Below are 19,522 nucleotides of genomic sequence, written 5' to 3'. Positions count from 1 at the left end.
ATTTCTTCCTATCACGTGAAGTGTCAAGCTGTTCTAACCTTTTCTACTTCCCCACATTGTGTGTGTGTGTTATGTGTGTCGGGGGCAGAGAGTTCAGGAAATGATTCTTCCTATGCAAGCAAGAGCTACGGAAGTGGGGAGGTGTTCAGACTTCTTTTTAACCTCTCCTGGGACAGACGAGATGATCCATGATTCTTTTAAGAAAGTTAGTTAAATGATCAATATTACAATAGCAGACTAGCCCATCTTCCGAATGTAAAGTTATTCACACAGGAACTTTGCAGTCACTGCATGTTTCAGATATTGCTATAAACATATATGCATTATTGATAAAACACACTAGAGACTGTCATACAGAGTGAGGTAAGTCAGAAAGAGAAAAATAAATATCATATATTAATGCTTATATGTGGAATCTAGAAAAATGGTACAGACGAACTGGTTGGCAAGGCAGAAATAGAGGCATAGATGTAGAGAACAAAAGTATGGACACCAAGGGGGGAAAGTGGCGGGGGTGGGGGTGGGGGTGGTGGGATGAACTGGGAGATTGGGATTGACATGTAGACACTAATATGTATAAAACAGATAACTGATAAGAAGCTGCGAAAGAAATAAACAATAGCCGTATTTTTTTCAGGGAAACACAGATCTTTCCATGACTTAATTAAGTACAATACCTAACAATCCATTTTCCAATATCATTTGTTATTTGTTTCTGAAGAAAGAAAAAGTCAATCACACGGAGAGAGCTTGAAAAGTTTCAGCATTATAAAAGAAAGTTTGATCAAAAATTTGCAAAAGGAGAGAAGTAGGAGGAAATCTTTGGAATAGGATATGTGTGGGGAAGCAGTGAAGGACAGAGGTGGACAGAAGTAAAACAGACCACATAGGCGTTCCTCTTAGTTGTCAGCCTCTAATCTAAACGTTCCTTTCTCACCAGTGTCTGGCAAATAGTATCTCGTATTTCTTATTGCAAAACATATATACTCAAACATTTCTAGTTAATCCCTTAGAAGAAGATACCTAACAGCTGACTGACTAGAAAATTCGGATCCTTATTTTGAATATTAACAACCAAGGTTATCTGATGTTTCAGACTAGTTTAAAGCCATCTTTTGAAAATGAAGGACTAAAATGATGAAACTTCAAAAAGCAAAAGTAATTACTGTGGCCAATTTTTGGAAACCATATTACAACACAGTAATACTTAATATTAATAATAGTTAAAATTACATCCAATGATGGTAGATGTAACATTTACTGAGTAGTGACTCTGTGTCATGCACTATTTTATTTTTTTATTAATTTTTATTGGAGTATAGTTGGTTTACAATGTTGTGTTAGTTTTGGGTGTACAGCAAAGTGAGTCGGTTATACATATACATATATCCAGTCTTTTTTAGATTCTATTCCCATATAGGTCACTACAGAGTATTGAATAGAGTTCCCTGTGCTATATAGCAGGTTCTTATTAGTTATCTATTTTATATATAGTAAAGTGTATATGTCAATCCCAATCTCCCAATTTATCCCTTCCACCACCCTTTCCCCCTTGGTAACCATAAGTTTGTTTTCCACATCTGTGACTCTATTTCTTAGTAAATAGGTTTATTTTTACCATTTTTTAAGATTCCACAAATAAGCAATATCATATGATATTTGTCTTTCTCTGTCTGACTTCCTTCGCTCAGTATGACGATGTCTAGGTCCATCCATGTCACTGCAAATGACATTATTTTTTATGGCTGAGTAATATTCCATTGCATGTATGTACCACATCTTCTTTATCTAATCATGCACTGTTTTCTGTATTAACTCATTTAATGCTCACAAGAACATTTGAGGGAAAGCTTTACTGTAGCCTTCTTTACTGTCACCTTCAAATGATGAATTCAAAAGAATAAACTTGCCCCAAAACACACAGTGGTGGAGTCAAGATTCTAACCCTTTCCAGGTCTCTCTTTTCTACTCTGACAGTATCTTACTGAGTTGGGAAGGAAGGACTTCTCTGGTTTGGGGGTAGAAGAGGAAGCCCTCAGCAGAAGTAATCATTCTCCTGTCTGTGGAGCGTGGGATTATCATTAAGAAACTTGATTTTTATACCTTCCAGGACACTCTAGGACTTGGTTGACCTGATGTCATCTATAAATGCAAATATGTTTTCCATAATGCTTAAGTTTGGAAAAAAGTTCAGTAAGATTAATAAAAATATGAATTTCTAACTTTCTTCCTGTTGGACTTTTGCAGGGTGTTTTGAGTGCTGTATTAAATGCCTGGGAGGCATTCCTTATGCCTCTCTGATTGCCACCATCCTGCTCTACGCTGGAGTTGCCCTATTCTGCGGCTGTGGTCATGAAGCTCTTTCTGGAACTGTTAACATCCTGCAAACCTACTTTGAGATGGCCAGAACTGCGGGAGATACGCTGGACGTCTTTACCATGTAGGTCATTCTGGTATCGCTTGTTATTTTGAGAATGTATGTGCACATTGCTGTGTGTTGAATAAATAGGGATCTAGAGTTAAGCGAGGCAGTGTTATATAGAAGAAAAAGTACTCTTAGGGTATATACGTGAGTCAAAAGGACACTGACCCTTACCATGAAAACAGGAAGGTACACAGCAGAAGATCAGAGGCCAACTTAATCTGGACTTAATTTGTGTTTTAATTTGCCTGTAAAGTTTTATCCAACATTCAGTTACCATTAAGTGGAGTACTTGCATTTCTCTCGCTCTTCTAATTTGAGCAGAGGCTGTTCTAGCAGAATAGAACAGAATATAGAATCAGAGCCAGGTATAAGTGTATACTCTGCTGCTTATTCTAGGAAAATCACCCAAACTCTGTGGCTACTCCCAACTTTTAAAAAATTTTAACTCAACCATGGGTGTGATATCATCATTATTTCCTGCCTCCTAGAAATGATGTGACTACCTAAGTGAACATTTTGAAAGGGTCTTATCGACTTCTGTAAAATGATAAACATAAGAAATATTGAGCACCTTTTTACAAGCACCAATTATGCTTAAAGTATACATTTTACCCATAAATGTAAACTCCTGGGATCACTAAACTATGGTGATGTTAATAGTTTTTTAAAAAAACATAATTCAAACATAGTCTGAAAGTAGAAAAGAGTTTAGTGTTCAAGTTTCAGTCCCATATTGCCTAAGTTTCCAGAGAGCAAAATTTTAAGATTGAATTACAGAGGAATTTTTTTTCCAAATAAATTCCAAATTCAAGTCATTTATTCAGTGATTTCTTGCCCACAAAAAGAAAATAAATTATTTACTCACTTTATTTTATAATCTCAGCTGATAGTAAACTTTCTATTGTATTGTGTGTTGCCCGTACAACTTCTTAAATCTATTTCATGCTTCTGGATACTATGTGATTATAATGTTTTTCACGTTGCTTTATTTTGTTATTCTCAATAAATTCAACACTTCTTAATTTATACATACTTCTTTCTGGCATAAGATGCTTCTAGAGTTACAAACCGGAACGGTCGTATGGCTGGTTAGGATGGCGGTGCTTTTTTGCTCTTACCACTTCCACGAAAAGAGGTTAATCACACTTCTTATTCAATTCCTTCTGACAGGGTAAACTATAAGCTAAGACCCTAATGTAAGACAACCCTTGGTCACCCTGGACACCATTCTAGATGGAAGATAGCTTTTCTCCAACTCCAGTATCAGAAGATACATCATATTTCTAAATTTTTTAAATAATCCATCAGCTGCAGTCAGATCGTCTTGAACACAGTATTGCTCATAAACTGTATTTGTTATTTTATTCATTAATGTTGCTGAGTTCCATGAAAATGAGAAGTGAAAAGAGATGCACGTTTCTATCAAGTAATAGAGCAAGAATTCCCTCCTTGGGGGCTGGAGGGCACATCCCCATGGACATAGAGATAGCAAAATTTTTAGGAAAAAGGAAGTTGAAAAATTTTATGTTTATCTAAAATATGTTGGCACTTAAAATTTGAGCGATATTGGTTGTAAAATAAGAAATATAGGGCTTCCCTGGTGGCAGTGGCTGAGAGTCCGCCTGCCGATCCAGGGGGCACGGGTTCGTGCCCCGGTCCAGGAAGATCCCACATGCCGCGGAGCGGCTGGGCCCGTGAGCCATGGCTGCTGAGCCTGCGGGTCCGGAGTCTGTGCTCCGCAACGGGAGAGGCCACAACAGTGAGGGGCCCGCATACCGCAAAAAACAAACAAACAAACAAAGAAATATAGCAAACCAAGTGTATCACACACACACACAGTGATTAAGAGGAGGTGGACGTTGATTAGCCACTCAGATAAGAAGTTAAATTATTTAAACATAGTCCCTAACTTGGAAGCATCAGTTTATTTCATCAATGTCACTGATAAATGGAAATGAAGAATTAATAGCAAATTTGCAAAATCATGGGAAAAAAAGAGATGAGGGAATGATATCACTTATATTTCCCTATGTAACTTTATTTTACAAATTAGTTCCAAAAATTTAGCGTTATTCATTAAATGAAATTTTTTTAAACCCATAGTAGACTGTTCACCAGTTTCCATTGAATCAGTTTCTAGCATGAATTGATCCTTGAGAGTTTATGAGTGATAGTCATCATTTGGAATATAATTAAACTATCTGAAAATGCTTTGGATTATTGCAGGTTAGTTTGCAGAGAGCCTGTAGACAATGACTGCATGAATATACTTTAATGTGCTAATACTGACATTTTCTTTTCAGTTTTATCTCAGCCTACACTGGACAAAATACGTTTTCACTGTGCATTATTTTAAGCTACCACAGATGTCCTTAAAATCTACAGATTCTCTATATTTAGGCTACATCCAAATTGCTACCTTTAGTTATAGAAGTTTATAAGAAATCATAAGCCTAGTAACTGGCATGGGGTGATTGTATAAATCGATCAGAAACCAATTGTCAGGATGTTTATTTAACATTTAGACAACCTGCCTTAATAGATCACAGACCTCGACTACAGCTCTGAAGGGTAGTGAATGTGGGAGTTCAGCAGAGAAATCAGAGATCATATACTTAATTTGGAACTTTTGGTCTCTTATATTGGGAGTTAAATGTGAAATCAGCAATGCATCTTTGGCATGGGAAGCATACCATTTTCATTGGAATGAAAGCAAGTGCTCAAATTATCTCTCTTTTCATATTTCAAATAACTAAAATTCCTTATCCTAGACCCCGTGGAGCTACCAAATGACTTAAGACTCCCTGTCGGCAAAACACAGAGGGAAGGTGTGTACAGATAACTACCGGGTCTGATTAGTACCAAGCGGTACCTTCCAGTCACGTAGCAGTTGAGAGGAAGGTAGCGTTTACTCTATGGGGGCTGCCTTACAGGGCTGTTAGCGGACTCCATACGGTGAGGGGCAAAGGGGAAGTAAAATCAGGACTTGGGACGCAGAAGTGAGTGAGAGACGCGATTGCAGGCAATACAGCTTCCTTGAAAATAAGCTAAGGTAAGTTTGGAGAAGAATGTGTAAGAGAATGATTCTGAAGAAAGGACTTGTTGGCCAACTTTAGTAATTTACAGGGTCTATGTCTTGTCTCCATAGTTCTCAGGCTTGATTCAACCAAATTAAGCGCTCCTACCTCATATACTTATAAAGGAAAAGAAACCTGTTCTCTGGGTGTGTGAACGAAGAGATAAAACGAATTGCCTAAGCCCCCGTCTTCCACCCAAGGTCCTCAGGACTCCCTTCTTTGTCTCAGCTTCTCTCTCTGTCTCTCCACCGCATCTCTCCTCGTAAATATATACACACACCTGTCTCCACGTGGTCAATATCCAAGTCTACAGGGGGACATAGGAAGGGCAAACACACTGGAATATGCCTACTCCATTTCATTCATCATCTTTCCAGCATGTAAAACTTACTTCTCATAAATAAGTTTGCAAATAATCTCTGTTCTCATGTGATCTATATTTTATTTTACTATTATTTTTTTTTTTTTTTTTGCGGTACGCGGGCCTCTCACTGTTGTGGCCTCTCCCGTTGCGGAGCACAGGCTCCGGACGCGCAGGCTCAGCGGCCATGGCTCACGGGCCTGGCCGCTCCGCGGCACGTGGGATCTTCCTGGACCGGGGCACGAACCCGCGTCCCCTGCATCGGCAGGCGGACTCTCAACCACTGCGCCACCAGGGAAGCCCTGTATCACAATTTTAATGCCCAGTGTCATGCTTCCTAAAGTCTGTTTGTCCCTGGACACACCCTACTTACCATAACACTCTTACTGACTTACTCTGACTAGAATAGGTGAGCACCTGTAGTGTCAGACTGGATTAGAATTCAAAGACCTAATTTCTGTTCTCTTTTCTAAAACCTAGGAATACGGCAACTCTAGAAAAAATATTTACAAATAAGAACATGATGATTTCATTCTATGAATATTTGAAGGGCTATCAAGGAAAAGGAAATTTGCTTTGTTCTTTGTGGTTCAAAGAGAGAGATTTGGGTGAAGGGATTTCAGTTTGTAGGGAAAGAGTTTTTGTCTCAGAATACAGAACATTTCTACAGTGTTCTTGTTTTCAAATATTCAGATTTTTTTCAGGTCAATCTTTTGTCTGGTTTGTTTTTTAATGAATTCATTTACTCAGCAAAAAATACAGGGTTATACTATGTGCCAATCACTGTGCTAATCTTTAGGGATAAAAAGTAAAACAAGACAAATTATTTTTCCTCTTGTACTGACATAGGAAAGATATGTCAGCAAAGTACCATCCACGTTAGACTCAGCAGATATGAATCAGGTAGTGGTAGTTAGTACTTGAGCTGATTTCTAGGATGCATCAGGTTAATGAAGCAGAGACAGTTGAGGAGCTACAGTAATGAATACTACATGGCATTGGCACAGACATACATATAAGTACTTGTAAAGTACTTATATGTACTTATAAGTACATATAAAAGTATGTTCCTACTCCAGTTTTTACCAAAATTTTTTCAGGTGGATTTAAAGTTAAAATTTAAGAGTAAACTAATTTGTGAAAGCTAGAAGAAAATACAGATTTAAGATTTTACTTATTATGGGGCAAGAAGTATATAAGCAATATAAGAAATCACAAGGGAAAAAATATATAGATTTGACATAATGTAAATTGAATTTTACTCATTAAAGTATTATAAAAAATTAAAAGGTGTGCAAAAACTGAACAATATATTTACCACTTATATAACAAGATTTCCTAATTGTAATAAACAATAAATTCAACAAAAAGATACATATTCTAGTAAAAAAATTGGCAAAATATAAAGACATATTTCTTAGAGAATACAGATGATTAATAGCTTGTAAACATATGTTCATCCACACTGCTAAACCAAGAAAATTAATTAAAATGATAATACCATTGCTTTTTAACTATTTATTAGAAGAATTGAATGGTAACACTCAGTATTGGGAAACAGACGATAAGCCCTCTTCCTCATTATCAGTGCATCTTTGTTTTGGCACAAACTTTCTGGACACCATTTTCACAATACATGCCTTAAAAATTTCTAGGAGTTTATGCCAGGGAAACAACCTACACCGCCCAAAGATTTATCCTAAGTGATGTTTGTAATAATGATGCGTAGCTTCCTATTACTGCTGTAACAAATTACAACAGACTTAGTGCATGAGAAAAACACATTTATTAAGTTTTTACAGTTCTGGAGGTCAGAGGTCTGAAATGGGTCTTACTGGGCTTATTGAAATGGGGTCAGATCAAGGTGTTGGCAGGACTGCACTCCATCTGGAGGCTCTAGGGGAGAATCCGTAGTTTTACTTGTTGCAGCTTCCAGGAGCCACCTGCACTCCTTGGCTCGTGGGCCCCTTTCTTCTTCAAAACCAGCAGTGGAGCATCTTCAGACTTCTCTCTGAATCTGACCCTGACTTTCCCACACCTCTCTTTCACTAATTATTAGGACCCTGTGATTATATAACACAGGATAATCTCTGAATATCAAAATCATTAATTCAATCACATTTGCCAAGTCCCATTCAACAAGATAGCATAGTCATAGGTTCCGGAGGTTACAGGCAGACATCTTTGGGAGTGGCATTATTGTTCCTACCACTGAGCAAAAGTAGAGAAGTGGTAAAACATGTCAAACCTTCAAATAATAGACTGTGCCAAAAAAATATCCTGATACAACTGTGTAATAGTATCATGTAGTTAATTGTAATTCATATAAAAAAATTGGGAGAAGAAACCGTGAAGTGTCTGTTTTTCCGGTTTTATTTTCATTTTTCTCTGCAATGAATATAGATTGCTTTTAAAATCAGTAAAACAGTGGTTTACAGAAACATTGTCAAATTTGAAAGTTTGCATTTAGAAAGGAGGTTAAGTGCTTTCATTTTTTCCTTTAGAAGTAAGGTAATATGGATTCTTACTTTGCAAAGCAAAAGTAGTACAGTGAAGGTAAGGCTTCTTCTGATTCTCTGCTGTTTGATCCTACAGTGGACACATAATCAGTGACTTCATTACCAGAGGGTTTTTATTACTGCATTTTGTTGACGTATCATTGACAGGAAACTCATCTTTATAGAGAATAAGAGTTTAATTTTCCCAATATCATATTTGAAATTCTTTGTTAAATTCATATATTGCATGTTGACAAGAAAGAGTACTTTTTGTGATAAAACAGAGGGATTCAAGCCAATAAGATCATGACAATTTAAATTATATTATAATTTAAATATTTTGATGATTTAATTTTGAAATCCATTTTGGCATGTAACATTAGAAAATGTCCATCCTCAGATTGTTGGCAGAAAACCTTTATGTAAGAGTTTTTGAATGTCAAGAAATTAACATTCAGCTTCCAGAAAGTATAGCTTGTGGCAGGCTGAAATAATGACCCCCAAAGATATCCAGAACCTAGTCCCTGGAATCTGAGATTTACTTTATATGCAAGAGATTTTGAAGTTGTGACTAAGGATCTTGAAGTGCGGTGATCCTCCTGGATTATCCAGCTGGGCCCTAAATCTAAGCACAAGTAATCCTCATAAGAAGGCAGTAGAGAAATATTTGTCCAGAGAAGAAGGCATTGTAACTGCAGAAACAAGGCGCTATTTACTGGCTTCACTAGGCAAGGATGCAGCTGCAGCTCTAGAAGCTGAAAAGTGTAAGGACGCTGTGCCCTAGAGTCTCTGGAAGAAGTGAGGCTCTGCCAGCCCTCGATTTCAGCCCAGTGACAGTGATCTCAGACTTCTGACCTCCAGAACTGTAAGGAAAGAAACGTGTGTCAAGCCACCAAGTTTGTGGTAATCTCTTAGAGAGACCATAGGAAATGAATCAACTGCTACACCGCTTTACGCCAGTACTTACTACCAGGTATTCTTACACAGTGTTTGAGCTCAATTTCAGAAAGATAAAAGCAAAGGGTTTGTGATTGCTGTGTAATTGCCATCAATAATTTGCAGTTATACTTTAGTGTAAATAACCGGATGATGTACACATGAACTTTAATTGAATTAAACATGAATTTGGAAGGAGTAATGTCATCAAGGTGGTGATAGGAAGTCCCAATGCATGTTCCCACAGAGAAACACCGACTTATCAGTGATATACAGACCGAAATACTTTCATTCCTTTTATTAAGAAGTTGCAGTACCCCCAGACAAACACAAAGCGAGAACAGTCATGTTGAATTGGGTAAGATGGCCAATTTCACTTTACCTGCCTCAGTCCCTAACCCCAAACCAGGGCCAGGTGAGAATGCCGTGGATCGTGACTTCTCCTTTGTGGGGAAAGAGAAGATTGGAGCATTCATCCAACGTTCTGGCTTTCCTGAGGGCTGCCCAAGGAACAGGTTTCTGTTTGGCCTCACTCAGAGCGCTGACAGAGCAGGTGTCTAACTCAGGGCACTGATGGGGGCCTGGCGTACTTTGCATGCTGGTTGGCCACTGAGAACAAGAGAGATCAGGGCAGCTTGCTACTGTAGAACCAGAACTTGTAGTGTCGCAGGCACAAAAGAAGCAAGATTATGAGATCCTGAAAAAGATACCAGTGAGCCTCTCTAGTTGAGAAAATTGCACTCAAAGGCCTTCAGAAGTCACATTCCCTCCAAAAGTTTTTAGGGGCCCGCATGATGTCTAGGCAGGTTGATTAGGGAGGGTCTTCTTCTGTACAAAGCCAGTTCCTTAAAGACTGGCAGAGGTAGCTGCTTTTTCAAATGCATGGACCCCGACACTAAGTTATAAGACACATGAAGAAACAGGGAAACACGACCAGAACAAAGGAACAAAATTAATCTCCAGAACCCAGTTGTAAGGAAATAGAGCTGTATGAATTACCCGACAGAGAATTTTAAAAATTGTCATAACGATGCTCTATGAGCTCAAGAAAACAATGCATGAACAAAATGAGAATATCAACAAAAAGGTAGAAAATATTTTTAAAAATTGGGAGATTGAATAAATGAACTGAAAAATTCACTAAAGGGGTTCAAAATCAGGTTGATAAAGCAGAAGAAAAAATCAGCAAGTTCAAAGCCAGGTCATTTGAAATTACCCATTCAGAGGAACCACACGAAAAAAGAATGCAAACGAGTGAAGCAAGCCAAACGGACTTTGGGACACTGTCAGGTGGACCAATGTATACATTATGGGAGTCTCACAGAAGAAGAGAGAAAGGGCAAAAAACTTATTTAAAGTAATAACAACAGAAAACTTCCCCAGTCTGGGTAAGGAAATGAATGTCTAGATTTAAGAACCTCTGTAGGCTCTAACTCATATAAATTGAAACAAATCCACACCAAGGCATATGATAATCAAATTGTCAAATGTGAAAGAATTTTGAAAGCAGCAAGAGAACTTGTCCCCTACAAGAGAAACTCCATAAAACCCTCAACGGATTTTTTGGCAGAAACCTTGCGGGCCAAAGGGAGTAGGATGATATAGTCAAATTGCTGAAAGAAGGAAATTTCAACCAAGAATAAATACTGTATCTGCCAAAACTATCCTTCAGATATGAAGGTGAAATGAAGAATTTTCCAGATAAAACTAAGCAGACGGAATTTATCACCACTAGACTTGCCTTACAAGAAATGCCAAAGGGAGTCTTTCAAGTTGAAATGAAAGGATTTTGAATAGCAACACAAAAGTCTGTGAAAGTATAACGCTCACTGGTAAAGGTAAATATATATACAAATACAGAATACTGTTAATACTGTAATAGTGGCGCATAAATCTCTTTGAGTTCTCGCATAGAAGTTAAAAGACAAAAGTATAAGAAAAATCTATAAAATATGTTAATGGGTTCATAATATAACATGATGTGATTCGTGATATCAATAACAAAGTGTGTGTAGGAGAGAAGCCAAAGTTTCAAGTACGCGTATATGATTGAATTTATCAGTTTAAAATAGATGGTTAACTATGTTTCATGTAAGCCCCATGGTAAAAACCACAACGAAAATACCTGTAGAAGATACACAAACGAAAATAAGAAAGAAGCAAAAGCATGTCACTACAAAAAAAAAATCAATGTGTCTTTCAGGGGTGTTTTACAGTTTCGTTCAGGTACCCTTTGAGCATTTCTTATTCAGGGAATGGGGGATGGTGCAGGGGAAGAGGAAGAAACTTACAGGCATGAAAAACCCTTGTCAACAGATACTAGAAGTGGCAGAACAAAGTGTACACACGTTAGACATATAAAGCAAAAGTGTTTTAAAATCCAGCCTCCATTAGGAACATAAAAACTCCATAGGTTTCCTTCCAAAGGAACCCTGAGCACGTGGACGTCACTTGCTGCAGATCAGCCATGAAGAGTTATTAAACTAAACCACTTCATCTTTTCTTCCCAGGATTGACATCTTCAAGTATGTGATCTATGGCATTGCAGCTGCATTCTTTGTGTACGGCATTCTGCTGATGGTGGAAGGTTTCTTCACGACTGGGGCCATCAAGGATCTCTATGGGGATTTCAAAATCACCACGTGTGGCAGATGCGTGAGTGCGTGGGTACGTTACCTGTCTTTCCTCAGGAGTTAATGTGGGCTTATCTCAGGAGCACACAGGTGTTTGTGTTCATCTGCCAATAACTGGAGGGTTTGTTTTTTTTTTTTAACACAGTAACATTCCCTGCTCTGGTGGCTATTTTAAATCTTAATAGTATTTTCAAAATAACGATTCCATGTGAAAATTCAGGTTCAGATTCTCAAATCATGTGCAACACAACTCATCTTGCTTCTAGAGGCAGCAAACTGTTGATTGATTTATGATCTATGTTTCCCAAATGGCTCTGGGCTTCCCATACAATATTTAAGATAACAGAAAAATCCATCTGCAACTTATAACAGTGCAGGTCTCTCTTCCTTAAATACATGTTACATGTATTTTACTGTAAACTTGGGTGGGAACTATATTATGCAATTTCTGTTTAATATTGACATAAGGTAAGAATTACTCTATTATACTAATTTAGATTTTAAATCGTTATTGATATGATATTTAACGGTAACTCAAACTTATGGTCTAGAGCTAATGCAACGCAGAAAATGCATGTATATCTATTAAAGCACAAGACTGATGAAAATTAAGAGTAATATGTTAAAAATACATTCACGTTTTTATGCAGAATAATTTTCATAAAATGAACTTTGGAGCTTCCATCGTTGACCAATGTATTTTTATTATTTCCCAATGTTATATGAGAATATCTACTTAATTACAGCATATATTTCCTATTAAGTAAGATACCTCTAATAAGGAATGGTGCAATTTATTTCAGTCTTACAGAAAAGTTCAAAAATACCTGTTAACCACCAACCATTTTTTCCACCAGCTTGTAACAAGTTCTAATATTCTCTCAGTGTCAATAATGATAATAATCTTATAAAATAGTTAGCCTGTGTTGTGGGTATTTTTAGTTGTTGCTGCAATAATTTCTTGTAAGACTCTTTTGGGGAACAATGTTTGTTGTATAATCTAATTGTTTAGGATCAGTAATATCAAATTACAGACCCAAAGGAAGTTTAGTTAAAGATCTTGAATTAATTTAATAAGTAAAATATGAATATTCAGTGGGCTAATTTTCAGTGATACCTAAGGGATTTCTCTATTAAGAAGGCACGTTTGATTTTAGATTCACTTATACTCTGCCAGTAGACTATGGTGAATTCAGTTAATGATGGGCTTTTTCTTATAATTAGGACAGTATCATTATAACACCACTCGTATGTCTTAGCAAGTCACTTAACTTCTCCGGATCCCAGTTCACTCTCTTACATCACAAAGACATTAGATCATCTCTAAAGCTCATTCTAGCTCCAAGAGTCCATAATTCTAAAACACGAGTGAAATCATAGAGAAAAGGGGTCTATTTTACCATTGGGAGTGACCTTTCGCCAGGAAGAGTGCAGTAGATTAGGTCGTTTCATTGAGATTGTGAAATTTCTGCAGAAGATTGTATGCAGAAGCAAAAAGTCATGGAAGAAAACACCTAGCTATGTGCCGTTACTAATTATCCGCTTGCCATTGACACTTCAAAGCCATCTCTAATAAGAATTTTTAAAGCAAAAATGAGCCACATTTTTTTCTATAATAGTTACAATTGTGTCACCAGTCCCACCCAACAGCCCAGAAGGGTGGCAGCAGCTGCGTGGGTCCCTCCAGAGGCGAGGCAGCAGGGAGTCAGCCCCCTAAAACACCCCGCCCACGCCTTTAGCACCCCTCCGCACCCAGGAATGAGCACAATTGAGGGAGAAGCAGAGCTGCACTCTTGTGTGTCTTACAAAAGCAGCAATGCAGCGCACGGGCGAGGCCTTTGAGTCAGGCGCAGGCTGTCCCAACATGGCCTCCATGAAGGGGACCAGCCCCTGCAAAAAGGGGACTGGCTGCACTGCCTGGAAGTGCCCTGCACAGTGCACAGCCCTGCAACCGTCTCATGCAGGATTTAGGGCTCCATGGAACCAGAGGAAAAAATAATAATAATGTTTTATCGGAGATTGCCAACAAACACAGGAAAGAATGCTCAACATCATTAATCATTAGAGAAATGCAAATCAAAACTGCATTGAGGTATCACCTCACACCAGTCAGAATGGCAATCATCAAAAAATCTACAAACAATAAATGCTGGAGAGGGTGCAGAGAAAAGGGAACCCTCTTGCACTGTTGGTGGGAATGTAAATTGATAAAAGCCACTATGGAGAACACCATGGAGGTTCCTTAAAAAACTAAAAATAGAACTACCATATGACCCAGCAATCCCACTACTGGGCATATACCCTGAGAAAACCATAATTCAAAAAGAGTCATGTACCACAATGTTCATTGCAGCTCTATTTACAGTAGCCAGGACATGGAAGCAACCTAAGTGTCCATCAACAGATGAATGGATAAAGAAGATGTGGCATATATATACAATGGAATGTTACTCAGCCATAAAAAGAAACGAAATTGAGTTATTTGAGGTGGGGTGGATGGACTAGAGACTGTTATACGGAGTGAAGTAAGTCAGAAAGAGAAAGACAAATACCGTATGCTAACACATATATATGGAATCTAAAAAAAACAAAAAATGGTTCTGAAGAACCTAGGGGCAGGACAGGAATAAAGACGCAGACGTAGAGAATGGACTTGAGGACACGGGGAGGGGGAAGGGTAAGCTGGGACGAAGTGAGAGAGTGGCATGGACATATATACACTACCAAACGTAAAATAGATAGCTAGTGGGAAGCAGCCGCATAGCACAGGGAGATCAGCTCGGTGCTTTGTGACCACCTAGCGGGGTGGGATAGGGAGGGTAGGAGGGAGATGCAAGGGGGAGGACATATGAGGATATATGTTTACGTATAGCGGATTCACTTTGTTATAAAGCAGAAAGTAACACACCATTGTAAAGCAATTATACTCCAATAAAAATGTTAAAAAAAATGTTTTATCGGTCATTCTCTCCTGCTACTTAGTCTTCCTTGCTTCCCTATTTCCATTCTGCTGCCTTTTTTCTTTTTCCAATTTGTAGGTAAATTGTATCTTACAGTCTACTTTTTGTTCCATGAGTTCCTTAGCTTTAAAAATGTCCTTTTTTAGAAAGCTCAGATGGTCACCTTTGATAAAGGAAGCAAGAATATACGATGGAGAAAAGACAGACCTTCAATAAGTGGTGCTGGGAAAACTGGACAGCTACATGTAAAAGAATGAAGTTAGAACACTCCCTAACACTGTACACAAAAATAAACTCAAAATGGATTAAAGACCTAAATGTAAGGCCAGATACTATAAAACTCTTAGACGAAAATATAGGCAGCACACTCTGTGACATAATCACAGCAAGATCCTTTTTGACCCACCTCCTAGAGAAATGGAAATAAAAACAAAAATAAACAAATGGGACCTAATGAAACTTCAAAGCTTTTGCACAGCAAAGGAAACCATAAACAAGATGAAAAGACAACCCTCAGAACGGGAGAGAATATTTGCAAGTGAAGCAACTGACAAAGGATTCATCTCCAAAATATACAAGCAGCTCATGCAGCTCAGTATCAAAAAAAACAAACACCCCAATCCAAAAATGGGCAGAAAACCTAAATAGACATTTCTCCAAAGAAGATATACAGACTGCCAACAAACACATGAAAGGATGCTCAACATCATTAATCATTAGAGAAATGCAAATCAAAACTACAGTGAGGGGCTTCCTGGTGGTGCAGTGGTTGAGAGTCCTCCTGCCGATGCAGGGGACACGGGTTCGTGCCCCGGTCCGGGAGGATCCCACGTGCTGCGGAGCGGCTGGGCCCATGAGCCATGGCCGCTGAGCCTGTGTGTCCGGAGCCTGTGCTCCGCAACGGGAGAGGCCGCAACAGTGAGAGGCCCGCGTACCGCAAAAAAAAAAAAAAAAAAAAAAAACTACAATGAGGTATCACCTCACACCGGTCAGAATGGCCATCATCAAAAAATCTAGAAACAATAAATGCTGGAGAGGGTGTGGAGAAAAGGGAACACTCTTGCACTGTTGGTGGGAATGTAAATTGATACAGCCACTATGGAGAACAGTATGGAGGTTCCTTAAAAAACTAAAAATAGAACTACCATATGACCCAGCAATCCCACTACTGGGCACGTACCCTAGAGAAAACCATAATTCAAAAAGAGTCATGTACCACAATGTTCATTGCAGCTCTATTTACAATAACCAGGACATGGAAGCAACCTAGGTGTCCATCGACAGATGAATGGATAAAGAAGATGTGGCACATATATACAATGGAATATTACTCAGCCATAAAAAGAAACGAAATTGGGTTATTTGTAGTGAGGTGGATGGACCTAGAGACTGTCATACAGAGTGAAAGTAAGTCAGAAAGAGAAAAACAAATACCGTATGCTAACACATATATATGGAATCTAAAAAAAAAAAAAAAAATGGTCAGAAGAACCTAGGGACAGCACAGGAATAAAGATGCAGGCGTAGGGGATGGACTTGAGGACACAGGAAGGGGGAAAGGTAAGCTTAGATGAAGTGAGAGAGTGTCATGGACATATATACACTACCAAATGTAAAATAGATAGCTAGTGAGAAGCAGCTGCATCGCAAGGGGAGATCAGTTCGGTGCTTTGTGACCACCTAGAGGGGTGGGATAGGGAGGGTGGGAGGGACACGCAAGAGGGAGGGGATATGGGGATATATGTATACATATAGCTGATTCACTTTGTTATACAGCAGAAACCAACACACCATTGTAAAGCAATTATACTCCAATAAAGATGTTTAAAACAATGTCTTTTTGAAGCTGAATATATTAATGAATTTCTATTTGGAATTCTGAGTAATATTAGCAGGTGGAATAAATTTTTTTGGAACAACCATATTATTGTACGATAAGCTTCCAGAATTAGTACTGAAAGAAGCTTATTTTTATATCCGTTTTTCTGTGCTGTATAAAATGTAAAATGGTTACCAGTAAATGATTCTACTCAAAAAATGCAGTCGTGCACAGTGCACAAATGCAGTTCCTTTTAAAGCAGCTTTAGATCACTGAATCCAAGACGCTGATCAATATTCTCTTTTCCTAATGAATACTCTTGAAAGCATAACGATCTGCATTATGCATTTCTTCTCATGCAGTATCAAGACCACTTCAAGTTCATTTCAAATTTTTAATGCTGTCATTCGAAATCCTTAATGTGAGGCACATAAAACACAACAGCACAGTATTAACCTTTGGGGGGTAAGCACCATTAACTAGCTTATTAAGATCATGTCAAAAGTTACTAAAATATTTTAAGTAACAAATTATATTTAAATTAAATGGCAAATGGCCCTAAGTTGCATACACGTCAAACATGTTACTAAATACATTAAACGTGAACTTCAGTTTAAAGAATATGGAAATATTTATTTTCTTTGAATTTCTTCCCCATTAACTTTTTAAACCAAAAATATATATATATTTATTCGGTTGTAACGAGAGGCATTCAGTGGCTCACATTTTGAAATCATGGGACAGTTGTTACACCCATCACTCTTTTATTTCTAACAATGTCCCATTAGTATTATGATAGCAATATGGATCTCAGAATTTATCTATGCTTGTTCTGACACTTCAGATTTTTAAGCCCAACACTTTTGAAGTAAAAGAGTTCTTAAACGTGCTACTCTTTGTGGAAATTAATACATTTACTTTGCATAAATCCACCTGCTCTAAGTGTTACATAAAGCAGTAAAAATTTTGAAAGTATATGTATTCATTTGCTAGAGCTGCCCTAACAAAGTACAACAAACTGAATGGCTAAACAACAGAATTTATTGTCTCGCGTTTCTGGAGGCTTGAAGTCCAAGATCAAGACGTCAGCAAGGTTGGTTCCTTCTGAGGGCTCTGCGGAAGGTCTGCTCCTCTAGCCTCTGGCGGGTTGCTGGTAATCTTTGGAGATCCCAGCTGATAGAAGCATCACCTCAGTCATCACCCTCATCTGCACCTGGTGTTCTCCCTGTCTGCATGTCTGTGCTCAAATTTCCCTCTCTAAAGGACACCAGTTACATTGGATTAGGGCTCTCGTTTTAAATTTGCTTACCTCTGTAAAAGCCCTGTCTCCCGATAAGGTTGCATTCTGAGGTACGGGGGTGAGGAATTCATCATATGAATTTTGGAGGAACACAGTTCAACTCATAACAGTGTGGCTTATAACAGCAACAGTATGCCACACACAATGTTTAAAGCAACAAAAATAAGCAGTTACCTTTGTTACCCCCATTTTACAGATGAAGAAACGTATTCTATTTATAGTGCTTCAGTATCCAAGGGGATGGGTCCCGGGACCCCCATGGATACCAAAATCCACAGATGCTCAAGTCCCTTGTATAAAAAGGTGTAGTATTTGTATATAACCTACACACATCTTCCCGTATACTTTAAATCGTCTCTAGATTACTTATAATACCTAATACAAAGTACACTCTGTAATGGATTGTAAATACAATGTAAATGCTGTGAAATAGTTGCTGGTGTGTGGCAAATTCAAGTTTTGCTTTTCGGAACTTTGTGGGATTTTTTTTTTTTTTTTTTTTTTTTTGGCGGTACGCGGGCCTCTCACTGTTGTGGCCTCTCCCGTTGCCGAGCATAGGCTCCAGACGCGCAGGCTCAGAGGCCATGGCTCACGGGCCCAGCCGCTCCGCGGCATGTGGGATCTTCCCGGACCGGGGCATGAACCCGCGTCCCCTGCATCGGCAGGCGGACTCTCAACCACTGCGCCACCAGGGAAGCCTTGGGATGTTTTTAAAGAATATTTTCCATTTGCCGTGGTTAAATCCAAGGACGTCAAAAAGGAAGGCGAACTGTATTTATTTTAATCCTTCCTGTTAGCCTCAGATGTTTATAGATTTTGACTACAGCGTATTAGACTAGTGTCCGTAAAGACATACTCTATAGAACTCCCTTTACATCTATTCACTATGTAATGACTCCTGGCTCATTTTCATAGCTTAAAGTTAAGTTTTAATAATAAATCCAGTATTAATAATAGGAAATGGTTGTTACGTGCTTACATATGCCAGTTGCTATGCATGGGACTTTATGAAACACTAGGGCATTTGATCCTCCAAACTATGTGAAGTAGATACCAATATTAGTTACCTTCATTTCACAGATGAGGAATCTGCTAGCAAGAGATGAGTACCTAGTGGGCAGTGGAGCCAGATTTGGATTTGAGCATCTGGCCCAGAGCCCATGTCACTAAACTCATGGTCAGGATTTGCCTTGTCATTTTATGTTTTATTTGGGCTAACGTCATAGGAGAATTATCTGGTTGTGAGAGTTGTTAGTAATTCACCAGTCACTTTTGTTTTGCCCTTTGGTGAGATCATTCATTGATGGTTGGAAAGTTCCTTCGTTGCAGAGATGTCCTCATTTTAACCTTTATCCACAATCATGAATTATCTCTTTTTACAAGACAGGGATGCTCTGTGGGATATGAAATAACTCAGTCATCATAGGTACTTTTCTATTTTGATGACTCTGCCGATAAAGAGTTCTAAGGTAACTTCCTAACTAAAGTGTCATCAAGGAACTCTGCATTCTAG

At 38.4% G+C, this 19,522-nt stretch overlaps 1 protein-coding gene across 8 annotated transcripts in view; it reads left to right on the top strand.

Annotated features, from left to right (window-relative positions):
* The window catches only part of GPM6A (glycoprotein M6A), a 287,922-nt gene that overhangs the window by 249,685 nt on the left and 18,715 nt on the right, over positions 1 to 19,522 (top strand). For all 8 annotated transcript variants that reach the window (XM_049704160.1, XM_033407804.2, XM_049704162.1 and 5 more), the window contains exons 2-3: positions 2,248 to 2,440; positions 11,808 to 11,964. In XM_049704160.1, the coding sequence (XP_049560117.1) occupies positions 2,400 to 2,440; positions 11,808 to 11,964 (198 nt within the window). In that variant the 5' untranslated portion in view covers positions 2,248 to 2,399. The remainder of the gene's footprint in view (positions 1 to 2,247; positions 2,441 to 11,807; positions 11,965 to 19,522) is intronic.

The sequence above is a fragment of the Orcinus orca genome, chromosome 21 (assembly GCF_937001465.1).
Source record: "Orcinus orca chromosome 21, mOrcOrc1.1, whole genome shotgun sequence".
NCBI lineage: Eukaryota > Metazoa > Chordata > Mammalia > Artiodactyla > Delphinidae > Orcinus > Orcinus orca.
This window is presented reverse-complemented; position numbering and strand designations above follow the sequence as displayed.